General features: G+C 48.1%; 1 protein-coding gene across 2 annotated transcripts in view; it reads left to right on the top strand.

Moving 5' to 3' along the window:
- Window positions 1-519: 519 nt before the first annotated feature.
- The window catches only part of TBX15 (T-box transcription factor 15), a 101,191-nt gene continuing 74,667 nt past the window's right edge, over window positions 520-27,043 (top strand). For both annotated transcript variants that reach the window (XM_019655796.1, XM_019655799.1), the window contains exon 1: window positions 520-806. In XM_019655796.1, the coding sequence (XP_019511341.1) occupies window positions 602-806 (205 nt within the window). In that variant the 5' untranslated portion in view covers window positions 520-601. The remainder of the gene's footprint in view (window positions 807-27,043) is intronic.

The raw sequence follows: 27,043 nt of genomic DNA, 5'->3' as shown, positions 1-27,043 counted from the left end.
GCCTCAGTCTCTCCCCTCTGCTCATTGGCCCGCGCTCTCAGGGTTTCTCCTGTTCCCTCCTCGCCATTGGTCGGGGGCTGGCTTTTTTTCCCCTCAGTCTTTCTCTTCCTCCCCCCTCCCTCTCCCTCGCCCCAAGGACAGGAGCGCACCGCCTGCCCCCTGCTCCTCGGGAAGGGAGGAATTTAGAAAAAAAGTTTCCCAGAAGTTTGGATCAGAGGAAGGACGGGAAGACCAAGAGAGGAAGAGGGAGAGGGAGGAGAGAAAGGGAGAGGGAGGAGAGAGAGAGAGAGAGAGAATAAAAAAAAGATGAAGTCCAGTCTGTACAGCCTGTGAGCGCCTGCCCGGGTGGGTGGGGAGCAGGACGCGGGCGCTCATGCAGCGAGCCGGCGTTGCTGCCGGCGCTTGTTCGTAGCCGCAGGGGCAGCTAGGGGCGCCGGTCCCAGTCGGCGGCGGAGGGCGGGGGAGGGCACAGGGGGAGGTGCAGAGGACCCGCTGAGCCGCCGCCTTTCCCGGGCCCGGCCCGGCGGGCGCTCGGAGCGTGAGGGCGCGGGCTGCTCCCTCAGTAGCGGGGCGAGCGGGGACCCGGGTGCGGGCGGCTAAGATGAGTGAAAGGAGAAGATCTGCAGTCGCCCTGAGCTCGCGAGCACATGCCTTCTCCGTTGAAGCCTTGATCGGCTCAAATAAAAAGCGGAAACTGCGAGACTGGGAGGAGAAGGGGCTGGACCTGTCCATGGAGGCGCTGAGCCCCGCGGGCCCACTCGGAGACACCGAGGACGCGGCCGCACACGGCCTGGAGCCTCACCCGGGTGAGTGCGTAGGGCCAGACCGCGGGAGGCGGGCGGCCAGCCGGCGGGCAGTGGTGAGGAGGGAGGCCCTAGCCGCCGACGCCCTGCCCAGCTCCAACGCGGGTTCCTTTTTTGCGCAAATGCCTTGAGCCTCCCCCAAATTCGCCGGAACCAATTTGAGGGAACTGGCCTACGCCTTGCGTTTTCGTCGCCAACCTCAAGCGATGAGGCCTCCCTGCTCGCATCTCCTTCTCCTCTGGGAGCAGGGCTCAGTGTTCCTGGCGCCCAGAGCTGTGGGGCGCAGGGCCCTCGGTTTAGGAGGGGCGCCGATCGCAGGCAAGGGTCGGAGCGCAGAGGGCTGGGACTCGCTTCTGAGAGCTCAGGACACCCGGCTCGGAATTCTTGACTTGACACCCCAGTTTCGGGAAATGCTCAGTTTATCCCATTTAGGTTTCAACATAGACCCTCGGCCCCCCCCCCTCCCCCCCCCGCCCCCTTGACTTTTCTGGGACCCAACTTGTTGAATTTCTCCTCCTCCTTGAGGAGGGAGCAAAATTATATTTCTAAGTTGTTGGCGTTTATGGAAAGAGGAATGTATGTCAGACCCTTTTACCCTACGTCCTGGGTCACTCTTCAGGGCCCACACACACCTCTGTGTATTTGGGAATAGAGGTACGACTAATTTGGGTCTTGGATCTGTGCACATTACATGCACGCAACACGTAAAACACGGGGCGGATGTCAATGTCTGTATTTTTACAGAATCCTGGGGGTGGGGGACAACTTAACGTTTTGTATTAAGTGCCAAGATTTCAACTGTGCAAAACAGCCCGGGGGAACAGCTGTTGTTGGAAGAATCCAGCACGGGCGCTCACCCACATACACACACGCAACGACCGCAACTTCAGAAACTTTCCAGCCAGGACTTCTAAAACTGTTCTGGAGGTGCTCCTTCTGACCAGCTAGGGCTGGGGAGGAAACCCGGGCCAGCGAGCCGGGCCGCATAGGATGGGGGAGGCGGTGGGCCCAGGAGCTTGGGGGCTGGAAAGCTGGCCGTCCCAAGGAGAGACAGCTGTCGCTTACATTCTCTCTTGCGGCAGTGACAGTTCAATTTCCATGCTCCTGAGGCTAATAATAACGCGATTAGCGGGTGACCTGCAGAGGCAGAGTTTTATGAATTCTCCGTGTTCTTGTGGCCAGTTATGGTATTTGGGTTTAGTGCTGGGGAATTATTTTTATTAGTCGATGAAAAGAAAATTAAAAGGAGATTTATTTCGTCCACTCAAGTCTTCCCCTGTGCTTGGACACGGGTGCCCGTCCACGCGGACCCCTGTGTGGGGCAATTCAGAAAGGAACGTGCAGCTAATGTGTGTTTCCCATCTCTGGCCAGACCCTGTTTCCTCTCCGCATTGATTTTGTTGTCACAATCTCGCTTGGGCCTTCACTTAGTTTAGTAGAAGTTCTTTCAGGCCTTACGACAACTCACGATTTGGGAGGTTAGTTTATTTTACTTTCCCGATGGTGGAAAAGGCAGAAGTTATTTAACTGCGCGTGGCAGACGCCCTGTTCCGGGCAATTTTCTCCAGGGAGTGGGGCCAGGTCTCCCGCAGCCGGCCTAGGGTCGCATGTTCAAAAGGGCCAACACGCGGGGTCATAATCAGAGACTCGGCTCCACGTTTTCTTTCTGTCGTCCTCAGCCATCAGCGAGGAGAGAAAAGTGAGGGCTTGGGGCAAGGAGAGACCAGTCCGGGGACATGAACGCGGTTCCCTCGCTCCCGCAGCTCTCGCGGGATGGGTGTGTGTCTCTGTGTGTGTGTGTGTGTGGGGGGGGTGAGGACCTAATATAGGACTTTACTAACGGAGTTCAGTGGACCAGTTCCCATTACCTTTGTCGCTGTTTCCAAAAAGGAAAAGATGGGCGTTTGAATTTAGAGAAAACGAAATATGTCTGTGGGACAAAGGTCCGGGAGGAAGAAGCAGCCGGAAACCGAGAGCACTCCTGCGGAGCAGGGCTCACGGCCTAGACTGGCCGCGTCGTGGGCCGACGGGACTCCAAGCTGGAGCCCCGCAGTGGCCAAGGCTTTCTTAGGAACCGGACTTGGGATGAGAAAAGATCGTTCAGAAAAGGGGCGCGCGTGGCGTGGAGACTCGGCAGTCCGGGGAGTGGAGGAGGCTGAGTTGCGGGCTCTGGCTGCGCCCGGATGATAGCGGAAGGCATGGCCAGGGCTCGGGTCCCCTGTAGGCCTTTCTTTTTTGTCTGTAATACAGTGTCCAAACGCGCGCGGTCACACACACACACACAGAGCCACATTTAAAGGTGTGTATATGGTGGTGGGGATGGGAGATGGGGCACTGGTGACTCCATTGTGACCGGGCCATGTCTCTGCCCTGCTGGGCCTCACAGTTCTGTTTAAACTCTCTTCTCTGGATTAGGACGGGGGAGGGTTGGACGAGCTGCCTGGCTCAAGTGTCCTAGGCCGATATGTAGTCAGGAACAGAAAACAGAAACAAAACCAAAAAAACAACAAAAATGAAATTGCCACAACGCTGGGGAAGGATTAAACGCGCGTGTCCATACGCAAGACACTTGCCTAGCGCGACTGTTATTTGTCATTCTCCTCATCCCCTCCCTCTGACTGGTACCATCGTTTTCTGTCCTCCCTGTCCGAACCTCACCATCCCAGGGATCCTCAAACAACCCAAGGGTCAGATTTAATTTCACTTTTATTCAAAGACGTGGCCTTTTGCTTTTTCGCAGCCCGTTTTTCTTTCCGCGTCCGGATAGAGCTGGCTTTAGTTGGCGCCGAGCGCTCGCGGCCTGGGGCACCAACCTGCGGCAGCGGGGGACCAGCCCGGCCTGCGCGCCGTAGGCACTCACACAGCAGAGGACACACAGTATGTATTTCAAAAATTTCCACGGAGCCTGGCGGTCCCGAAAACCCCCGGATGCTCTTACAAGGGCCTGCGAGGTGCCCTCGTTATTACTCCCGGGCCAGCACTCGCGTCTTTTGGAGAAGCCACCAGGACTCGGCCGCTGCGGGCTGGGAAGGGCCTCAAAACCCACCTCGGAGGAGCCTGGCTCTCGGGCCTGCTCGCTCCCGCTTCGCCCCCAGCAGCAACAGAGGAAAATTTCGCCCGGAACAGCTGCTTGGGCTGCGGCGGCCTTGGAAGTATATTTCAGGCACGCGGCGGCGCCATCGTCGCTTGCACCGCAACCCCTGCTCCACCCAGCTCCCCAGCTCGGGTTTGGGCCTTTCCCGCCCAAATCCGAGCGGAGGCCGGGTCTCCCGCAGAGCGAAATAATTTAAACCTTCTGCGGGGGTGGGGAATTTCTCTCTCCAGAACCCGCGGGCTTGAGCCGTGCAGCCGCCGCGCTCTGGCGGCCTAAGGAGCTGGCGATGCACGCGGGTGGGCACACAAAGCCGCGCACACAAGAACACGCGGGTAGATCGGCACTCCGCGCACACGTGCACACACGTCAGGCACTCGCATTCCCCCTTGCACACGTCTGTCTGCGTAACGCCTAGTGAAATGACACAAGAAAAACTCTCACTGGTGTCCCATCACACTTTCTTCTTTCGAATGGTCAAAATCGTCTGGTCAAGAGAATTAACGTGCCAGTTTATGGCTTGTTTTTTCCGAGTAGATCCCCAAGATTTAAATCCTGACACCACTCCTCTACCCATCCCCAACCCCCAATAGGGAAACACAGGGTCAAAACGGAGGAAGTGACTCTTCACTGACGTTTAAGTAACCGAGAGAAAGCGGTGAGTTCGAAGCCAGTAGAGAGAATGTGCTTGTGCGGGGCCAGCACCAGCCTGGGTGCAGGTCAGGGCTGGGACCGCAGTGCAAGGGTGTGTGGCACGCGGGGCGAGACGCCCAAGGGTTTGCCCGGGGCAGAGTCCCGGGTGAGGAACTCTGGCTCCCCGGTGGTACGCGCGCCCCTGCACCGGTGCAGGATTCGAGGATGCGGGGCCTGAACCCCGCAGACGAGCCAAGTGTGGGGCCCAAGGCTCCGGCCTGCTAGGTTCAAACGGCCTTGGCAGTGGCTGCCCCTTTGGTAACTGACCTTGTGTGAAGGGGAATGGGGGGAGAGAGTCAGGCAAAGTCTAAATTCGTCGGAGGCTGGTGAGGACAGTGGTTTGCTGGGGGATGACTGCCAAATGCCTTTTACGAGCGCTGGTGGGACGGCGGCTAAATCCGATGCCCTCTGGATGCGCGGGGCTAGGAGAGCGCACCGCAATGACCTCTTGGCGGTAGGGAGAGTTATGGAGGCGTTCCGTGTAACACTGCGGCGCTGGCGCGGTGACACAGTAGAAGCCCCTAGGAAAAAGGAGTTAATTCCAACCCACTCCGTCCCAAAGACGGAGCAAACCGCTCGAAGGCAGTGGGGAGGACAGGGAACCGGGAGAACCCTGAAGGTCAGAGTTTGGATTGCGATGGAAGGAAGATGGAGTGTGCAGTGGTTTGCACCTCCGCAGGTCCCCGACCCCACCTCCCCCAGGGGGGTTCAGAAACTCGTGTGATGGGTGTGGAAGGTATGGGGGTAACGAGGAAGCGGGCGGGGGGAACTGCCCCTCGATTCTTGGCTACGCGGTGCAGGGCGGCCCCTTGCCCGGCTCCTCCAAACCACCTCTGCCCCTCGGAGACCAGCCCAAAGAGCACAAGCTTAACGGGTGCCCAAGGCTTTCCTACACCGATCGGCTCGCAGCCCACCCGCACAACGATTCTGAATTCGCGCCTTCCATGCCCCACCCAACGCTATTTCTTATTAAATTTTTTTTGGGTTCAGAGCTGGCCGCTTTGGGTTTCCTGATTTTATAGGTAAAACTCCCAGAAAGAAAAGTTCACGAGGTAAGACGTTCATGCAGGGGGTAGCAGGAATTCAGTGCCTTACAGTGGAGTTTGGACTGAAATTATATTGACATATATCCGCTGCCATTTTCCTGTGCCCCCAAATTCCAATTACTTCAAATGGTATAATAAATATCTTTTAATTGTTAAAGATAATTGGTTTTAAATCTCTTTACTACGACTCCCCTCCCCCCCCCCATGAGGAGCGAGTGAAGAAGGGTTTGAGATGCCTAACCTGGGAGCCAAAACAAAAAATATGGGGTATTGGCGGTTTGCGTTCCCCATTTATTTGTATAATTTCCTTTGCGTGCGCGGATAAGAATTTAATGGAAGCAAGTCGCTCATCATTAATCCTTCATATTGGGCCACGAGGAGAGAGGGACAAATACGTTTTGGCCCCGAAGACCGAAACAGTTTGTTCATCCAAGCCTCTCCAAGGGCATTGCTAGTATTAAAGAGGGAAAAACTCCAGGTCTGTCACAATCGTTCTCTGTATTGCCAAAAAATATAATATTAATAAAAGACGAAAGCCCTTTTTTGAGATCTTGATTATGGACTCTGGTAAAAGTTAATTTCTCGGACCCAGGAGAAAAATGATTACAGTGCTTCTTAAATCTGTAAATTCCTTCTTTAGGTGACTGTAGATTAAAAAAAAAAAGCAAGATTCCACAAGGATAAACAGCAGATTGGCATTCCACTCTCTTTTCTGGAAATGCAGAAATCCATCCAATGATTATTCTGGGGTGTAGTTGATTATTGCTTTCTTACTCCCAAAAGACAGAGGCATTCAGCAGTAGAGACTATTCAAATGATTTTCTAGTTTTGACCTTTGGGGATATTTTTCCACAGGGAAAAAGAAGGGAACTGGGGTAATGTGGAATCTTTCCCCCTTCTTTCTCCCCTCCATGTGGTTTACTTTTGCTTTGCTTTTTCTGGTTTCTAGCGAGCTTTGAATTATATGTGCTTGACTGAGATACTCAGGGGTCTGCATGGGGACGGCAATTAGCAAATTTATAAATTAGTGTCTGTTTACACTTCTTTGGGCAAGGATAATCATTAGTTAATTTAAGTGAAGCCCTGGCTCTAAGTGTCAGTGTGGAAAATGAGACTCAGTAGGGAGGACCGGAGGTGAAATGGGAAGAGGTGGGGAATTCAAGCAACTGGTGACAACAAATCAACATTTATTCAGGGCCATTAATGGCTTCCCTTTGAGGCAGGACATTTTGCTGACTACTAACCAATGTCGAGCTTTTGATACCAGAAGTGAAAATAGGCCTTCAAATCGCTACTTGTTATTCTGTACTCTTTGTATTGGCCAGTATCTAGCTTTGCCTCTTATACATAACTGTATGAAATGTATTAAAAAGTATATACACAAGTGGAGGTGTTTATACACAAATTTACGTGTGAACATTAGGTTCTGAATGGGAGACAGATACTCTATTTCAGAGAAAAGAAACTGCCTTTTTTTGTGGAGTCAGTTTAACAAATTGGGGACACCTAAAATTTGGGGAGCCAGAAATTTTGTCATCTCTAGACATCCTTTGACAATTCAAGAGAATTTCAGATTTGAAACTTCTAGTTATTGGCATTTTCAGTTAACTCTGAAATTAATTGATGGTTTGGACCAAAGTCTAAGAGAAAACACAGAAAAACGAGATTGTTACAGATGCAATTTAACAGAACAGGGAGAGTGGAAGTTTTTCTAACTAAACCTGGCATTTAATTTTGTGAACAATACCGTCTTCCTTTTGGGTGGGCAGAACGCTGCCTAATATTCCTAGCAGTAATTTCCTGTTCTTCCATGTAAATGGAATTACTGAGAGAAACTTGGGTCATAATAATGGTTCATAGAAATAGCGAGAGAAACATTGTGATTTAGGGGAAAAAGAACACAGGAAATACATGCAAAAAACCTTCTCCTTATTTGCCCTCTTATATTTTCTACAATATAGGTGCTGAGGCTCCAATGGGCTGTTCCCAAATTGCCACTTTAGAGGATTGAAAAACAAACTCCTAATTCTGGATTGCACACGTAATAGCCTAATATAGACGTCTTTTAAAAACCAAAACGCTGCAGATAACAGCGTTTCCTTGGATAGGATCACTAGAGGTCATTGTCATAGACCGAGCCTGCAGCCTGGGGTGTTTTAGCGCCCAGTTCTCATCTGGGTGAATCTAAATTCTTACTGCCAACCTCCACTGCCTTCTCGTTACTGTCCCACAGTCCAGAGTGCATCGTCACAGCCCAGACGGGGGCTCGGAAAGCAGCTAGCCCCCTTTCTTTCCCCTCCTCCCACTTCCCCTCCCCTCCACATCCTGTTCCCTTCCCCCAACCTCCTACGCACACGTTAAAAACGCCCATTCCCCCCCCCCAAAAAAAATTTCAGATGACGTGTTGCCGAGGAAGGATTGCACCTCTTCCCCTGAAACCATTGTGGGGAGAGCGGGCAGCTCCGGAGAGCTTCACAACTGAGCGACCTGGGCCGCGGTGGCGGCCGCCCGCCCGCCGCCCTCGTCCGGGTCTGGCGGCACCGGGCGGAGGGTGTGGCGGCCGGGCCTCGGGGCGCGCGGGCCGGGGGACCTGCTCCCGCGCTCGGACTGGTCCCGGCGGGTCTGCGCGGCCGCGGGGCCTTCAAAGCAGGCCCGCATCCTGAGCGATGGCGCATGCCCTTCTCGGCCCTAATTCCATCTTGGAGAAGTACGGGGACCCAGGGGTAGCCGGGAAGGCCTTGGGGAAAGAGCCCCTTCCCCCCCCCCCAAAATCGGGGAAAACCCCCCCAAACAAACCAAATACCGAACAGAGCCCAGGGAGCTTACACCTCGTGCCCCGAGGGAGTTGGAGCGTTTGCTTTCATCAGGCTGAACAAATTTTCGAGGAATCAAACTGACTTCAAACATTTAGCAATTAGGAACCAAGAATCCCTCGGCCTGCAGAACTTTTAATCCCTAACCGTTTCCAAATGGGTAATTCTAGGGTCAGTAAATATCATCGCCGGCCCGTGAAAAAGGAAAGCCCTGCTATCCGTGCCAGACTCAGAGGGTCCCCTGGTGCTTACGATCGGTAATGGCAGAGGTGCCCCCGCCTCAAGCCCGGCACTGCTACCCGAGACAAAGGGGGCAGCAAACAATTGTCTTTACCCTCTTTTCAGATAGTAAACACAATGAAGTAATTCATTTCTTAAAAAAAAGAAGAAAAAAAGAAAAGAAACCACCCAATTTTACAAAGTAGATCGAGACATCACCACGTCCTGTGAGAAGGCCGAGGGCTTGGCTTCCTCTCTAAGAGCTCAGCGTTAGCAGCAAGGGATGTCCCGTTGGGGTGCATCCTCGCTTCAAAACGTCAATCACACCTGGCCCCGAGGCTCAGAACTAACCTAGGGGTGAGGTGACTGGGGTGGTTCAGTGCTGACTTTCTCGCTGCTGAAAAATAAATCATTGTTTTTCACAGTGGGGAGGGGCAGGCATGGGTGGGCAGTAAGTGGCTGTGAACACAGCAATGCTTTCCTTGGGCTTGACAAAGCTTCCTTAATTCAGAAGCCTAATTATTTGATTTTTTTCTTTTTTTTGTGGCAAAGCTGGGGAAGGGCTCTCCCTCTCCGTCTCGCCTATAAACCTATGCCCTATTTATTGTAGAAAAAAGGGTTTAGTTAGAAAAGTAATCGTATAAGCAAATTTGCAGAGGAATACTGCACTGCAAAACATTTCAGAAACCTGAATTGCTCATGTGGATATCTATGCGTCTTCACTATACTACAAAGCATTGTAGATTATAGCTATGTACTATGGTAGAAACAGGCCTAGACTAGCTTAAATCAGGCCTAGATTCTAGTACTAGCTTTGTAATTACTATCACAACTAGGAATGTTTGTTTTAACGGCAGACATATACATGTTGGAAAAAAAATGTTTTAAAGTTGTTTCATAGCCATTGATAGGGCCTCAGTTCCCAGTTTGTGAGATCAGGGAGGTTCAAATGACACCTGAGGCCCCTTCAGCTATAAGTCTGTGATCCTGGTAACTTTTTTTCTTTAATATTCCCATTTTCTCCTAATGTATCTTGGCCATTGCTTGACTCATCCGTTACTTTATTGGAACAAGAGAAGCTTTACTGCAGTTGTAGAAAGTAACGGTACAGCCAAAAAATTTTTTATTTTTTATGGCCAGAATTAAGAGCTTTCGTAAAGCTCTTGAAAAGTTTTCAGATTGATATCACATGCTCAGAAGTCCTGGAGCAGTGATTGCGGGTCCTTTGTGTTTGATGGAACCTATTGTTGCTTGTGGAGGTAGGTGCTCAGGATGCCCCTGCCAAAAGAATTCTATGGCATTAGTGAATTTAAAGGAAATATAGATTATTTTATGCTTGGAACATTTTGTGTGCCATTCTTAGAAGTGGCTGGAAAAACTCTATGGCTCTGAAAAAAATGAAGGCTGAGAAAAGCTACTTCATCATGGTAAATAAAATGGGTGGAACCCTCCCCTGCCCCCCACTCCGACCCCATCAGTTGCCACTGATTACTATTTGAGCCTAATGGAAAGCACTACTATTTTCCATGTCTAGTCTGCTAAGCTGAGATCTCGATCTGGCAGAGATGTGAGAATGCTAAAAGGATGACTTAGTAACAGGCGAAACGCTTGTCAACAAGGTAGATCAGAAGACAGCTTAGCATTCAAGGCCTCTATTCATAGCTGCTGAACTTGAAGGCAGGGTCAGACGCAAAACTGGGCCCAGGGCTCACCTAGGGGGGTTGCTCATGTTTCTAGCTTGTGGGACGTTATTTCCTTGCAGATGTCTATAGCTGGGCTTCATGCCCCAGTGGCAGCTCCCTACCCTCAGTGTTACTCCCATGCTCTGCCGTCCCAGCCCCTTGACTGCTGTCATCATGGAGCCTGTGGATTGACTGGCCATCCTCTCTCACTCACCTCTATGCATAAGCTGCGGTGGGGTAGGCACCTTGTCCTCACTGCTGCTGTATCTCCAGAGCCTAGCACGAGCCTCGGGCCCAGGCAAACAGCAACTCCTAAAGACAATGATAACACGAGAACCACGATAAGCTGACTGTTGGGGAAGAAGACACTGACAAGTTTTTTCGGTAGAAGATCCAGCCACTGTGTTAGAATTCACATCTGGCTGCACAGTTTTGCACCCTTTTCTTCGTTCCAGAAAACAAGAAGCTGGATTTGATCATTTACTATTTTTTTTTTTTACATAAAACTAGTTCCACCCCAGATTTTGTTTATATTGATTCCTGGCAGCATAGGGCAAAGGTGCATTCCCAGGGGAAGAGGAACAGAGAAAGGGTCCCTCTCGAGCCTCCCTCCTTTAAGGAGCCCAGGGTACATCTCAGCAGCCCCTGCCTGACCAGCCAGAGGGGGAGGAGCTGCTCTGCCCTGGTTGGAATCCAGGTCTCAGTCTTCAAAACGGACTTTCTTCCCCACATTTTATCTTCAAGACAGATGTCTCCCTACTTCCCCAATCTTACAAGCATCATCTTATCTCAGAGTGCCCGCACTGCTACCCAGCTTTCGTGGATTGAGGACGCACCCTGTACCAGGCAGGCACTGTGCTGATGGGTTTAGGATATTCGCTCATCCAATAGTCCTCAAGATGAGGTAACTGTTTCCCCATTTTACAGATGAGGAAATGGAGGCTCAAACAGAATAAATAACTTGTCCACAGACACACAGCTCCAGGCCACTGGAAGTGGCCTGGCCAGGATTTAAACCCAGCTCCCTGTGGCTCTAGAGTCAATGTGCTTATTGGCTATAGATGCTACTGCCTCCCCCTGGAGATGACCCTTCAGTGCTCTAGGGAGAACTTGGATTGTCTGTAGATGCAAATGGATGCTCACGGTCAATGCTGTCCCCCTCAAACAGAAACTGTAAAATCATAAATGAGAGAGAGAGAGCTCTGTTGCAGCTTCTGGGTCTCCAGCTTCCTTTCCTATTTATTATTGGTCCCTCCAACCCTAAGGTGCCTTCTCCATACCTGCTAGGAGATGCCTCCATGTGACAGGGATGCTGGGTTGAGTTTCTAAGCCATGGTGTTTGGAATGGCCATGTGCAGGCTTTGCAACATGAAGCTTTTCTTTGATTTTAATGCACAGAAATCTCAGTGTCTGAAATGCGGTGGCTGCATATTGAATTTGATCTAAAACCTCCTCATCCTAAATCCCCTTGTGCAGTGAAATTCAGGGGGAAACCTTAACTGCTCTGTTTTACCCATTCCCTTCCCCATTCACAACGGGATGGATGGAATCTTATTGGTAATTGATTCAAAATGGAACAGCTTAGAAACATATCAGTTGCAGTGACGAGCAATTCGTGCATTTCTAAGTACTGTTGATTTTTTTTTCAAACTCTGCAATCACAGCTGAAATCCCTTTGCCATGGATTGAATTTACAAAGGAAGAGATTCTGATTTCCACAGTGGCTTCTTTTTAATGCTCAAGGATTAGGAAACCGCCTTGAGGACCCACAGCAAGTACACCAGCTCTCAGAGTCGCGGCTTTCACTTTAACCTCTGAGTGACTGCTCTGATTCATTTACTTTGTAACAGCTTTATTTAGAGCAGCCTTGTTTGGTATGGGATCAGTTATTTGCAGAAATCTCTCATCTGGTTAAACCCCGTTACACCTCACATTCCTTTGCTCTGCTGACACGCTGTAAGTGGGTGTAATCATGGCAGTGAGTTTTAGGGAACTTAACAGTGATTTTCAGGGGGGTTTGGGGTCCACCTGTTCACTGTCTTTCTATCTCTTTTCCTCCCACTCCAAGTAACCTTTCTCTCTTAGGAAGTCTGGTGTCTCCAGCAGGGATTTGGAGGGAAACTACACCCCCCCAAATTCGGTGGGTGGACTTCAGCATTAAATGTGCTTCTTGGTTGTTGAGCTGTAAGCTCTATCATCTTCCTGTGTGTTATGTCCAGTGATAGAAACATGGCTTTTAGATGCTAAAAAGAGAACCATGTACAGCCTACGCCTGTTTTAAAGCTTTGCTTTCCCCAATTGTGCACCCCACTCTGTGCAGGCAACGATAGATGGGATTTGATAAGCTCTTGTAACAACAGAAGCATATGAATTTCTGGGCCCATTTCCTTTCCCAAGGAGTCCATGTAGAGCCAAACTCTTGAAATATAGAGTCTGACAGAGGATGAGTTGAATGCTGCAATCTTTGGTGATTTACTGGAACTTACCCAGGAGATCTGTCCAATTAGAAATTAGATTCTGCAAGATATGAAACCAGTCAGGCCTGGGCCATTTCATTTTTTCCTCCAGTGTTCAGAGCCCTCATTGCATGGCCGGCATTCATCCTGGGAACGTGAGATCCCATCTGGTGCAATGGTGCATTACCCAGATTACCCTGTGACATCACAGAGATTTAAGACATCTCTGTGATATTCTGACTGGGCGGTAGGTACAGCAGGAGGTGCTTCCTATGGGACAATTTGACTGCTGCAGGGGTGTGCAAATAGTAATCCAAGCCCTGGGGGTGGGGTGGGGAAGAGAAGAGAGAGGGAGAGAGGAGAGAGAGAGAGAGAGAGAGAGAGACTGGGGGAGGGGCCCAAGGCGTGTTATGAAGAGCTGGGTGTAACGGTTCTCCAGTCTGCGTGGGTGAATTGGTTCCGGATGTTAACATTTTTTTCCTTGGGGCTTGACTACATTCTTCTTTTTCTTTGCCTGTCTGTTTTCCTGCCCAGATTGTTAGGCCTCCACAGCTGTGTGGCTCATTCCTGGTGAGTGTTGAGAATGACAGGGCTGGCTTTTATGGCAGGGGCACTTTTTGGGCATGTGCATAGGTAGACTTCTGAGAGGTTTTCACCCAGCAGCTTTCCTGAATTTTGAGGCCCCCCCTTTTTTTTTTGGTCCATCATCTTGTCAGCTGAGTACCAACTCTCTCCTGCATTGCATGGCCTCTGTGAGGGAACGGGCATGTCATGTTATAGAAAGCAGATGGTCCTTCCGATCCTAGAAGCGGAAGAAACCGGCTGGTGCGGGAAACGAAGGCAACAGACAGAGCCCAAGGAGGTGGCATGGCACAGCAGAGAAGAGCACACATGGGGTCTGGGTCACGGAGACCTGCCCCAAGCACACAGTTCTGGTTGTGTGACCTTGGGCAAGTGACAGCTCTGTGCCTCAGGTGTGTAGATGTAAAGTGAAGGTAGTCATACCTGCCGTAGGGCTGTGGTGAGAAGTAGGGGAAGTGACAAGTGCAAAGTGCCTGGCATGATATCGGGCACATAGAAAGTACTCAGTCTTATCATCCGTCTACCTTGCTCATAAGCATACTTTTGGTAAATTGAGAAAACTCAGAAACTCTTCAGTGTTCTCATGAGAAACCTTTGGGTGAGTGTCAGACATAGGATGGTCCCAAACGATGCTTCTTAGCTAATCTCCACATCCCTTCACACAGGCTGACTTTTTTAAAATTTAATTTTTATATAGTTGACATACATTGTATAAGTTTAAGGTATACAGTATATTGATTTGATTCATCTAGACACTGCAATATGATTACCACCTTTTGTGGTGAGAACATTTAAAATCTAGTGAATTGGCAACTTTATGTAAATACAGTATTGTTGACTATAATCACAATGCTATGGGTTAGATCTCCAAAAGTTATTCGGCTTCTAACTGTAAGTTTGTATCCTTTGACCAACATCTCCCCAATTCCTCCATCCCCCAGCCTCTGGCAACCACAATTCTACGCTGTTTCTACGAGTTTGGCTTTTTAGATTCCACATATAAGTGATACCATATTGTATTTGTCTTTCTCTGTCTGACTTATGCATATTTCTTTTAGTGTACCACCCTCCAGGTCCATCCATATTGTTGCAAATGGCGGGATTTCCTTTTTCACAGCTGAATAATATTCCATCGTATGCATAGATCATCTCTTCTTTACCCATTCATCTGTTGATGGACACTTCGGTCGTTTCCATATCTTGGTTATTGTGATTAATGCTGCAGTAAACATGGGAGTGAGGATATCTTTCCAGCATCCTATTTTCATTTCCTTTGGACACAGGCTGATTTTTTTTTAATTATCCTTCCTTGTCTGGAGCAGCTACCTCCTTCTGCTCCCCTAAAATTCCTTCTGAAGAAAGTTTACCCTATTTTTCAAGACCCATCTTAGGCATCTAATATGACAGAAATATTCCAAGATGAAAAAGGGCAATGTGATATAAATGGTAATGGACATGATATACATATATACATGTGATGACTTCAGAAGAGAACTCCAGTGTTGCTGAAACGGAAGAAAGTTCTGATTCCACCAACTTTATTGTCACTTGGAGCCTGCTAGCTGGAGATCCTCTTTTAGGGGTGTATGATTTCCTCTCAAAGCAGTGCCCGTGTGTTCGGTGATTTGATACAAGGGAGTCTCAGTGAGGTCATCCACAACTCTCAAAGGTGCAGCCAGGATGGTAAAAACACAGGGGCTCCCCACTGGCCACCATCATCAGAAAGCTCCTCTTGAGGGGGGGCTTCACTGAGAAATCTGATCAGACCAGTTCTGAGCAAGGCTCCCCCAGTTGGCTCCATAGAAGCCCTGCAGGCTTGATGCTCCCAGCAGGCCAGAGTTTGACTTTAGCCTTCTCTTTCCTTGGCAGGATAGACACCTGTTACCTTCTTGTTGTCCTTTTTGATTGGCGTTAACCTTCAGACTCTTGGATAATTGATGCCAGCTGCTAGAAGACAGTGACTTGGCTGACTGTATTCTGTGGCCATCTTTGTACATGCACGTGCACACATGCACACACACGGTGCTTTTGGTTGATCTTGTCTACATTTTCAAGTTTGTCACAAGAGAAGGGGTAGAGTAGAAGACTCTAAAATGAATACTTTGTACCTTTCTTATGCCGTTGAAGACACTTGCCTTGAATGATAACTTTTTGGAGGATGAATTTGTTTTCGAGGCCGAGGCGAGTAGAAAACCCTGGAGAGCAATGTGTCTTACTCATCCTAGAATCCCTGTTCGCGCTCCGCGAACATTTGTTACACTGAAGTGGTAGTTGTCAGAGGTTAGTGATGGGTTTTGTAGCCAGTGCAGCCAGTTTACAGATGATTTGGCGTCAGGATGGGCCTGGAGGCCCAGCATGAGGTGTCTGCCAGTTGCCTCTAGGTGTGATCCTGGACCTGTCAACTGATATCTTTATACTCTCAAGTCTCTATCTCCAATGGAGATAAGACCAGTGGATTTTAGGAGGAAGGAAAGGGTATCAGATTGTACTATGAAGAGGCATTTTTGCAGCTAGAAATTGCTGAGCACTCTCTGCGTGGAGTCTATTTCAGATCTCTCCCCTGACGAGATGTTAGCATTTAGAAACAATTAGTTGGGGGAAGTAACTCTCCCCATCATTCCCTGTTTGTTTCAGGTCTTATGTTCATGGCAGCCTCTGTTTCCTGCACAACAAGGGAGCAAGAGAAATAGAATAAAAGGCAATCTGAAAAATCCTCGGTGTTAAACAGAAGAGCAGAGACATCTCTAAATAAAAACAGATTGCATGAGGTTGCTTGAGAACGTAGAGTTGGGTGAAGCTGAAGCAGAATGACAGAAATTCTTCTCGCTGCGCCTTCTCATGAGCAGTGGGAAGACGTGAGTGAACTGACAGGAGACCCCAGCTCAGGGCTCGGCTCCAAGATGGGGAGAAAGCAAGGTGTCAGGAGAAAAAACAAAGGAGAAAACCCTCTGAAACGCAAGGTAATGTTTGAGCAAGATGGAGGGCTGAGGCAGCGCTGTGAGAATGCTCTCAGCACCAGCACAGTCATAAAGAAAAAGCAGGCACAGAGATATATGTATAAAGTGCCAGGTACCTATGGCACCTATCTAATTGCTGATGAAACCCTTAATACTGTGTTGGGTCTGACTCCAATCATTAAGGACAAAAACAGCCTCACTTTGCCATGTCCTTTCGTCCGTTGTCATGGGACCTGTCTTATGCTGTGTGGAGCTGGAACTTGCTTTAGAGGAAAACGCTCTTCAAACTTGCCTTTTTTTGGGTTCTCAGTGCAGTGACCACACCCACAGTGGTGGCTGAGGGCTGGGACGGACCCAGTGTCATTATGGACTCTGCCGGGCTGGTGGCTTCCAAGTCACTGTTCAATTCTAAACACAGTGGAGTGGAGACAGATTTACACAGAGGCTGACAGACATGAGCTGAGTTGATACCTTGAGCTCCAGGTCATGGGGAAAGATTGCACTGTGTATGCAAACAAGCAGGGTGACCCTGACTTTGTCTTTCTCTGGTGCGATATCTTTTTTTTTTTTTTAATTGGGGAATTGGTGGATGGGAACAGTGCTGGGGAATTGGGGGAAGGGGAGTAGAAAAGTTGCTGTCCTTTTGTTCTTTTGTTCTTCAGTCTAGTTGTGGAGGACGTTGCTTTACTGGCCCAAGTTGGCACCATCACTGCACTCTTCCTGGCGAGGCAGATCAGTCGCCAGCTTCTGGATGGCCACTCACTGTGGCTGCTGGCAGCTCACGCTGGCTGCAGGCTACACATGGTAGCCCATGGCAACCCACTGCAGCAGGGGCTGCACCCTACGCTGTCGCTGGCGACTCACGGCAGCCCAGCTCCAGGTTGAGCTGTTGTTCAGCATCTTAGCTGTAGAGGGAGTGTCACCGGCCCTCATATGTGGGATCTGAACCGGGGCCCTCTGGCATCCCAAGCCAGCTCTTAACCAATGCGCCACTGGGCTGGCCCTGGTTGGATATCTTTGATCCTGAATTGTGAGGATATTCCTTGAAGATGAGTTTGTGGGCCACTAAATCGTAAAACCCATCAGATGCTAGGAATTGCTGAATGTCCGGGTGTCTTTGGGAGTCCGCCATTCCAACCCAGTGCTTACTCTGGGTCTTCTTTAGAAAGGGAACATGACCCAGGGAGTCAAACCTCGGAGGGGTGCACGTGACAACTCACTAAGCTCTAGCTGTAGGTCACGAAGGGTCCTATTGGCCCGCCTCTCAAGTGCATCCTGATGAGTACACGTTGCCCATAAGAGGTTTAAACATTCACTATTTAATCAGTGACATCCTGATCCTTAACTGAATATAGGCTTCCCTTAAGAAAGCTGTGATTCCAGCAGGTCAGGGTTAATCATCACAGAGAGTAATGGACCCGAGCTCCATCTGCAGAGTAGAATATTGAATGGAAAGGCACCTATGAGGGAAAATGTCAGGGGCCTACGAGCATCAGGCAGCTGGGAATCCAGGTCAGTCACCTTCCCCCCTTGCATCCTTACTTCTCCATGTAAATGGGGAGAATACAACCCACCAACCAGCCATCTGTCAGAGGTAGTGGAGAAAAGCCTTGTTACGACAGAGACCAGCTCCGGTTATTATTATTGTTCTCTTGCAGACAGTTAAAAAACATTTTATTATGAACATTTTTCAACACGAAAGTACCACAAACCCTGATGCACCAACCCACCATCCACCTTTAATGCCATTGATATTTTTGCTGCACTTGTCCTAGCATCTCTGTGTTTTTTGTTTTGTTTTGTTTTTTTTGTGGCAGCATTTTAAAGCAAACCTCAGACTTTATGTCATATCACCACTTGGTAATTAGGGTCATTTTCTGACCTACATACAATGCCACCATCACACATAACATGATTAATACTAATGCTTTGATATCATCTTAGTCAACCCATACTCAAATTTCTTTGATTTGTTCGAAACCATCAAGCCCCCATTGCCACTGACTTTTCTCCTCTGATTAGCATACCTGGCTCTTTTAAGGATGCCTTACCCCAAACGAGATTCTCTATACTAGGCTGATGGCCCAAGGAACCTGACGGGTACGTGACCAGGATAGATTTTGAGTCCGCAACCTGGACACTCCTTTTCGGAGGTCTGGACGGGGACGAGGAGGTGAAATCTGTGTTCTAGAAAAGTCTTCAGATGTTTCTTTTTTTTTAAAGAAACTTTATTGGGGATCAGTGTGTCTTTCCGGGACCCATTAGCTCCAAGCCAACTAGTTGTTTCAATCTAGTTGTGGAGGGCGTGCAGCTCCTTGGCCCATGTGGGGATTGAACCGACAACCTTGTGTTATGAGCCTGTGCTCTAACCACCTGAGCTAACCGACTGCCCCTCAAATGCTTTTGATGGGCAGCTAGGTTGGGAAAACTACCACTGTATACCACTATCTTTTCCTGAGGAATGCCAAGGAGACAAGGTGGCACATGATTGCAACATGAGAGGAGTGCTCGGGAACCTGTATTTTTAAAAAAATTATTGTTAACAGTTCTATTGGCACCACAACAAATGTCTCAACTGAGAACATTCGTTATTGTAGCAAGGTCAGAAAAGTACTTTTTTTTTTTGCTTTAATAGGAATGACTTGTGGCGACTGAAATAACGTGGGGCAGTAAGTAATATCTGATTACAGGCTCCCTTGGCAAATGAGGCTCAGGATGTTTTTCTGGTTGTGGCAAATGCAACTTGTTATTTTATAGAGGTCACGGAAAATAAAACTCCTCCAGGGTTTTCACATTGGCAACAGAATACCATTCTGGAAGTGAATTAAATTAGAATGAAATTTAATTTTATGCAGGTTAACTTGGGGAACTCTGCCTAATATTTGCAGCTCAGAATGATATCTAGACCTGAATGAAACAGAAGTTGAATAAAACACACTTTTAAAAGTGAAACATTTGTTTTTTAACCTTTACTTTTGTCTCCATGGCTTTAAACAAACAGCTTTGTCTATTTTATCTTCAACTTGGCCCTTTCCTTCACTTAACTGATGGACATGACACACCGGATTGGCGGATGAGCTGCCGTTTTGATGGAATACAGCTTGTTTGTCAGGCACATAATGAACATAAAACTCAAGCTCTATGGCGGCGAACGTATTATTTGATGTTATCTTGATTGAAATACTGCCTAATAACGTTGTTACTTATAGATCATTTAAAAATTTTTTACCCAATGTTCCTCCCACTGTGAAATCTGAAATGACCACAACTTATGGGGTCATTTTTGGTCCTTTAGGTTTGAAAGGATTCAACGAGAGGCCTGACTAAATCAAAACAATACCAAACAAATATGTTGATGAATATGCTGTTCAAAAAAATTACTACCAATCACTTGCAGATTGCTTTACAAATAAACGTGCAGTTGAGTGAGCAATTGTTATTAGTCTGTATCCTTCGGTATTTGGTGAGTCTGTATTTGAAGGCTGATGCTGTAGGAACGCAAGGTCAACAACCCTTTTGTTTTTCTCCTGTGGCCCTTTGCTTGTACCTTCCGTAGACTACTGTGATGATACTGGAGTACAGCCATTTGTTCATGTATCCCTCTGACTAGATCTGGCATTCCTATAGGTCAGGAATCTGTCTTCTCTATCTCTGTATTTTTCGCCCCCACACCACCCCGGCATTCAATATGTGCTCAATAAACATGTGTGTCGATTATTCAATCAATCAGAGCTTTGGGTTTTGTTTGTGCTGGGCTATCAGACTGACCGTTTTGACTGAACCAGCTGACTGGACCATTTAGTCAAACTGCAGAAAAAGTCACCTGTGGGATACTGCTAATATTTCACATTTTTATGGCAGCTGGTTTTCGCAAAGCACTGCCTGTCTTAGGCTGGAATATCACGTTGATCATCTCATTTGATCCTCTCAAAACCCCACATCATGGAGCCACTAGTCATCTTATTTTAGAAGTAGGCAAACAAAGGAAGACAAGTTGCCTAAGATGACAGCCAGGTATGAGCAAAGCTCTGGGGCAGACCTGCCGATTTCCCACTAACACCCCACGCCCCTCCTCAGCCTCAGGACAGCCCCAGCCCCCTGGCAGTGGGGTGCGAGGTCAGAGGGTGTGCTGGTGGCAGGTAGAACCCTATTGTACACTCTGAGGGCCTTTGAATGTGCAGTGGGTTTTCCTCTAGTTCTACAGGATCCAGCTGAGGGCGGGGCCTATAGGCGGGCACGCGGGTCGGGGGAGCGACGTGGAACGTTTCCTTTGCTCTTTTTGAGAGCCCAGAATGTTAACCTGTACGTTTGTTCAGCCCAGGAGGCCAGGAGCACGGCTCTTTACTGTTTGTTAAAAGCCTGCTGAGTGACAGCGACCAGAAGGTACTTCCTTCCGGGAGAGGCCTCGGGTACCGCTACACCTGTTAAATCGCTGTCTGCTCCGCAAGTGTGTTCACAGGTTTTCCCTGAAAGACTGAATCAAAGCCTCAAAGTCACAACATGGGTTCTATTCTGTTTCCCCTTAAAGAACCAGGCCCACCTCTGTGTCTTAGATGATGGCGTTGAATCGCTGAATTCTTTCATAGACTGTGACAGTTGTTACTTAGTCTGCTCTTTTACTTATACATAATAAAAAACACCCCGCAGATAATTTGCACACTTATTGAACAATTCAAACAGCATAATACATCACTGAGAAGCATAAAATGAAAAGTAATCTCCCTTCCCTAGTCTACTAATTTATCATCCCAGGGTCAACGCTGTTATCAGTTTGTTTTGCATCATTCCAGATACATGTATGGTGTATGTGAGTCATTATATGAATGATTACATACATATATGAATCATTATATACACATATTCAAACAGTAAAATTAAAACACAAATTGTGGCATAATACACATAGTGTGTTGCACTTTACGACTTCAGTTTTGAACTGTTACACTGGAGATTGTTACATAAACATACTTACAGGTTCCCCCCTTCCCACTGTTTTAAAAGCACAAAATATTCCATTGTGTGGATTTATCATAATTTTTATTGAACCTAATTTAATGGGCCTTTAGGTTGCTTTCAATTTGCTTCTATAAATAGAGCTCCATGGTTACTTTTGGACATGTTTCGGATAGCATTTATAGAATGAATTCTAGAAGTAGAGCTGTGCAGTTGAAGTTATGTCATTTAAAATTTTGATGGATAGTCCAAATTCCCAGCCCCCCTCCAATAAAAAAGGTTGTTCAATTTACACGTCTACCCACAGGGCATGACAACCTCTTTCCCCACCCACTTGCCAACAATATATTAGAAAATGTTTCCATCTTTGCTAACTAATATCCTTGTCTTTGAAAAATGTTTGCAAATTGATCTTGTCATAAATTCAGCTCTACCTCCACTTCCCTATTTTTTCCAGGTCTGTGGGGGCAGTTCTCTCTCCCCTTTCAACAGGCCTAGGGTTTTGTGAAACCCCTCAGGCTTCCCGGCTCCGCCATTTACTACCAATCATTACTTTAACTTATTCTTTTAGGGTCCTGGGGTGCGAGTCATCAGTGCCGGAGGCTTTCAAGGTGTTGAGTAAATAAGATATGGCAGCAAACATTTCTTGTTAGTGAGGGAGAGAATAAAAGGCATGTCACTCAGGGTTTCTGGGCGCAACTTTGGTTCAATTACCTTCAGATGTTTAAAATCAAGGCTGTTTCCAGACCATTTCAAAGAACAGCAGGGCAACCTGCTGAGAACCGTGTGAAATGAACACCCTGTTAGAACTAATTAGTGTTACTGTTTTCCTTGCAGTTGGGGGTGAGAGGAAATATATGAAGGGTGTTTATCCCTTCCTGTAGTAGGCAAGAATTGGAACCACTGGAAAAGCCTGGAGGGGGACCCAGAGGATGATGACCACGTGATTCTTCCCATCTTCCTCCAAAGAATGGCTGTGAACAGTTACGATCTCTGTTGCTTATTTGATCCCAGAGCTTATGCCTTCTTTCACCCGTGCACAAGCTCTTCAGGTTGTTTTTACAAGAGGCCTAAGACAAATAGTCCATTCAATTAAATTCAGCGGCTAGTGACTGAACCCTTAGAGTCTGTAGATCAGGGCAGACGGGCTCTGTCCTAAGGACTTTACAATCTAGGCACAGGGAACACACGAGTAAGGAGGTCTTTAGAGTCCCTGCAAGATTCGAGGAGGATCATGGTGGTGAGTTTAGACGGGGTTTGAATTGTGACTTTGTCCCTTTCTGCCTCTGAAAACTTGGGCAGGTTGCTTCACTTCTCTTGATTTCAATTTCCTCATTTAGAAAGGTTTGTTACAAGAATGACATGAAGTCATTCATAGTTAGTGATTAATTAATATTAATGGATGTTTTGCCATTAGGGCTATGCCTTAGGAAGAATCATGTGACAGTAGTAGAATAAGAGGTGGTGTGTGGAATGGGGAAAGCTAAGAATGGGGAGATTGGAGTTCAGTCAGGATAGGCTGGGCGACATGGTGGTGACAAATAGGCCCTGAGCAGCGCTCCTTTGCCCCAGTGAAGATGGCTGCGTCTCCCGACTAGTGCCGTATAGACAGCTCTATAGCACAGCAACCCCGACCCCCCAGTTTCAGTGGACTGAATGACTCACACTTTCATCATTACAGTAGTTCATTCACTTATTCAACAAACATTAACCTGGGCAGACAGGCTACAAGGTGCTGGGAGGCACAAAGGTGAATAAACAGTCCCGCAAGAAGATGTCTGTGTAAACAGATAAATGTAGTACAGGGTGACGAGTGCTTGTGGGAGCTCAGAGCAAGGACACCTGACCCAGCCTGGTGTGGGAGGGAGCCAGGAAGCCATTTTTAGTCCTGATTCCCACCAGGTTTCCTGGAAGCAAGGCCTGGATGAAAGAAGACCTTGCTGGCCTGCCCAGTCCCTGTGGGGTCACCCCTCTCCTGCTGCCCACACTGCGTGGTCCCACGGCCACCCCTTCTTCTGCTCGCAGCGTCTCCTGCCACTGCGGCCAGCAGGTCTCTGGCTGTGGCTGCCCAGTGTCCATGACAGCAGCAGCAACAAACTGTTCCTCCCTCACCGCAGGAGGATGGCTTGGGCTGAGCCTAGGATGATGAATTTAATCATCGAGCCACAGCTGGGTCAACCAGACCTCAGTCCCTGTACTCCCTCCTCCCTGCAAAGCAGTGAGTAGCAAAAATTCGGTATGATTGAGTCACAGTGGCCGCTTGTCCCTATGTCCTCATACCCGCTCAGCTTTGGAACATGAAGGCCTGATCCTGAGGAAAACGGGGCCGCCTCACACGCTAGCCTGTTTGGGAGGCTGTGTCATGTCCTATAAAAGACAACCTGTACTTCCTGTTCTGACGTGCATTCCAGCAGCCCTTCCTTTCCCTCTCCAGTATGGCCTCCTGGTCATGCTACCTTGATGTGCAAACTTTGGTGCTTTCAGGAACTGGCTACCTCTCCTGGGGTCCTGGGAAGCTGGCAGCTGTGGACACCAAAGCCTGGAGAGGCTCGGTCGTTGAATCTGGTCACTCCAGTTAGTCACCTTAAAGGTTAGCTGGGGGACCTGGTGGTGCGGATGAAGGCATAAACGCCGGTCTGACGTGCGTCTTTGTTTCCATCGAGTTGCGAAAATGCACTGGGTTCTTGAAGCCAGAGCTTCCTGGTGTGAATCAGATGAAACCTGAGCTGTGTGAAAGGTGGCACGTTCTCTAGTGCAAGCCCAGCAAGCGTACTTGGGCGGAAAGTCACGTCAGGCCCGTAAACACGGCGCAATGGAGAGGCTGCCCAAAGCAGAGGCAGACATGGCCAAGGGGTCCGCCCAGCCCACGTCACTCAAACCCACCAGCTCCTGCCAGACTTTCCTCTCCTTTGTCCCATCTTCCCTCTTTCTTGAAACTTTTTAGCTCCAGCGTCTTTCCAGCTAGCCTTCGGGGCTGCAGTGGTCTTGCCAATCTGTGAGTTGCTGGGTCTTTTCTTAGGGTGCAGGAAAGATGTGGGGACACTGTCTTTCACCCGGGGTTCTCCTCTCTGGGAAGCCACAGGGGGCAGGCGTCTCTGCTCCACCCCAAGGCAACATCGTCCAGGTGTCTGTACAAGGAGGAGACACTGGCTCCTGACTCAAGTTTTCATCAGCGCATTTGGTTGTGTTGGATTTATTGAAGACATTTGTGCTTATTCTGGTTTTGAGGTCAGAGTTCATCTCTTTCTCATTGGGTCTATAGGTAGCTCTTCTGGCACATGGAACTGAGCTCCTTATTTAGTGACGATGAACTGGGGTAGGATGGACACTGTTCCGGGAAACACAGCTCTCTATTTTGCTAGCGTTCAGTGTTAAGGCGATTTGAGGAGAAGGGTGAAACAATAGGAATGAAACAGGTGCCGTCGCCACGGTAACTCCAGGGCGGGCTCCACAGAGCTTGGCAGGGACACCATGCTTTTTTTCAGCCGTGCAGACTGGAGCCCCTGCAGTGTTGACAGAGGTCAGGTACTGGAAATATCAAAGAGCATCATCTCTCAGGCACCGGCCCGAGACACTCTGTACATTTCACGGTCAGATGCAGAAGCCTTGCACACCTGGCAGACCACAGCTCTCTGCCTTCCAACAGGGAGAGCCGATGGTCTCGCTTGCAGATGTCTATAAATACATCCTCTTATTCTCCGGAAAGCTTTCTGGCATAGGGGCGGAGTGTATCCTTCTGAGCTGGGAGGACTCAGTGTGGCAATGTGGGGAAGCACCTGGCACAGACCTGGCACACAGCAGGCCCTTAATTATTGACCTTCCCTCCTCTCTTCCGCCTCCCTTTCCTTCCTATTCCTACCTTCTGCCTCAAGGAAAGTTATCAGAACCTGCGTTTCATTTCGCATTACATATACTTCATGGAAGAGGTGAGAGTCTTCGATGACTTAGGCAGGGCATCGTCTCTCTGAGTTAGACTCCCTATTATGGAGTATTTATAGTAATGGGACATGAATCACAGCCCATCATCTATCGATTTGCCATCCCGCTTACTAGTCCAGCCTCTATCTTTGCCTCTCCCGGGGTGACATGTCTGTTTAATATGTTCCTTTTTTGGAACCAGGTCATTGGGAAGCAGCAGAGGTAGGGCTGCCCAGGTGGAGTCGTACGGAGTTGGGAGCAGCTCGTCACTGCCCAACAAGGCGAGACATTGGCAAAACACAGGCTGGAAACCATGGGCACGTGGCCACTGTGCTGGGAGATGCTGGGCTGGGGGCAATATGTGAGGACATTGTGGCGGGGGCAGTAATGCCTGAGACTGTGTTTCCTAGAGCAGGGCCAGGACCAGGGTGAGGCGAGCTTCCTCACTCATCAAGACAGGTAAGATGTTCCTGCAATAGTTTTTAAAGAGTCAAAGTTAATGTGAAAAATGTCCATGGTAAACTAAATATCAATAGATTGGAGTGATATTGGAGCCTGAGGCAAGAGGAGAAGTTAGCAATCCCCACCTTGTCTGTATTAGACGGCTGGGGCTGTCATAACAAAACGTCACAATCTGGGTGGCTTCGACAGCACAAACTCATTTCTCACAGTGGGGAGGCTGGGAAGTCCAAGGTCAAGGTCCAGGAGTTGGTTCCTGGTGAGAGCTCTTCCTGGCTTGTGCACTGCTGCCTTCTCACTGTGTCCTCACATGGTGGGAAGAGGGAGGGCGGAGGGGAGAGAGACAGTACACTTGAAATCTCTGTGGTGTGTCTTCTTATAAGGGCACTAATCCCATCATGAGGGCCCCATCCTCGTGACTTCATCTAACCCTAATTACCTCCTGAAGGCCTCATTTCCAAACACCAGCACACTGGGGGTTATTTTTTTTTGTGGGGGGGGGATCACACAAACTTTCAGTCCAAACACTGTCTTTATTTAATATTTTGATATTTTGTTCATCACTGATTTTTGTATTAATTTTGATTTAAAAAATATCTCATTAAAATATTACTTATCTTGATTATTGAATTTTTGGTGCCTCCTTAAATTTTGCACTCTGTGTCAGGGTCTTACTTCACCTTAGTCCTGGCCCTGCCCTGGGGAAACCACGACTCCTGGATCTGGGGTCGAAGCTTTGGGCCAAGGTATCACCCTCAGCTAAAGGGTTGAGATCTCACCACTCTCTGGATTAGTCTGAAGCTGACCAAATTCTTCATTTCCTTTTTCTTCCTGGGTTATTGTCAAGTACATGGTTGCATTTTCAACACTTAATTATTTTCATTGTTTCACAGAACTTGGTATTTCATCTAACACTGCAGTAATTGGTCCAATATAATACTCCATAATAAAGTCTAATTTCCTAAATTTCTAATATTAATGGAGGTAGGCAGGAACCAGAGAACACAGTCTCAACCTTTAACTTTGTTAGGTAAACTTTTGTTATGACTTCTGCAGTTTTGTGTGTCAATAAATTTAATCTAATTTTAAAGGCTATGAATAACTCTTCAGCTCTCTGATAATGTAGTGACTTCTGTTCAATCTTTTTGATATTTCCCCAAATGAACATTTTCTAACTTTTGATTTTGATATAAAGTTCATAGAAAAGTAATAGGAACTGAACAAGAAACTTATGTCTGTATTCCTTTTACTCCGTTTCAAATTGTTTATATTTTGCTTCGTTTGCTTTGTGTGTGTATGAGTATGTGTGCATGTGTGTGTGTATTAATTGTTTTCTGAACCATTTGTTAGTAAATTGGAGACCTAGTTCGT

This window comes from Hipposideros armiger, unplaced genomic scaffold (genome assembly GCF_001890085.2).
Source record: "Hipposideros armiger isolate ML-2016 unplaced genomic scaffold, ASM189008v1 scaffold_247, whole genome shotgun sequence".
NCBI lineage: Eukaryota > Metazoa > Chordata > Mammalia > Chiroptera > Hipposideridae > Hipposideros > Hipposideros armiger.
The sequence above is the reverse complement of the archived record's forward strand: the minus strand, read 5'-3'. Positions and strand labels throughout refer to the sequence as shown.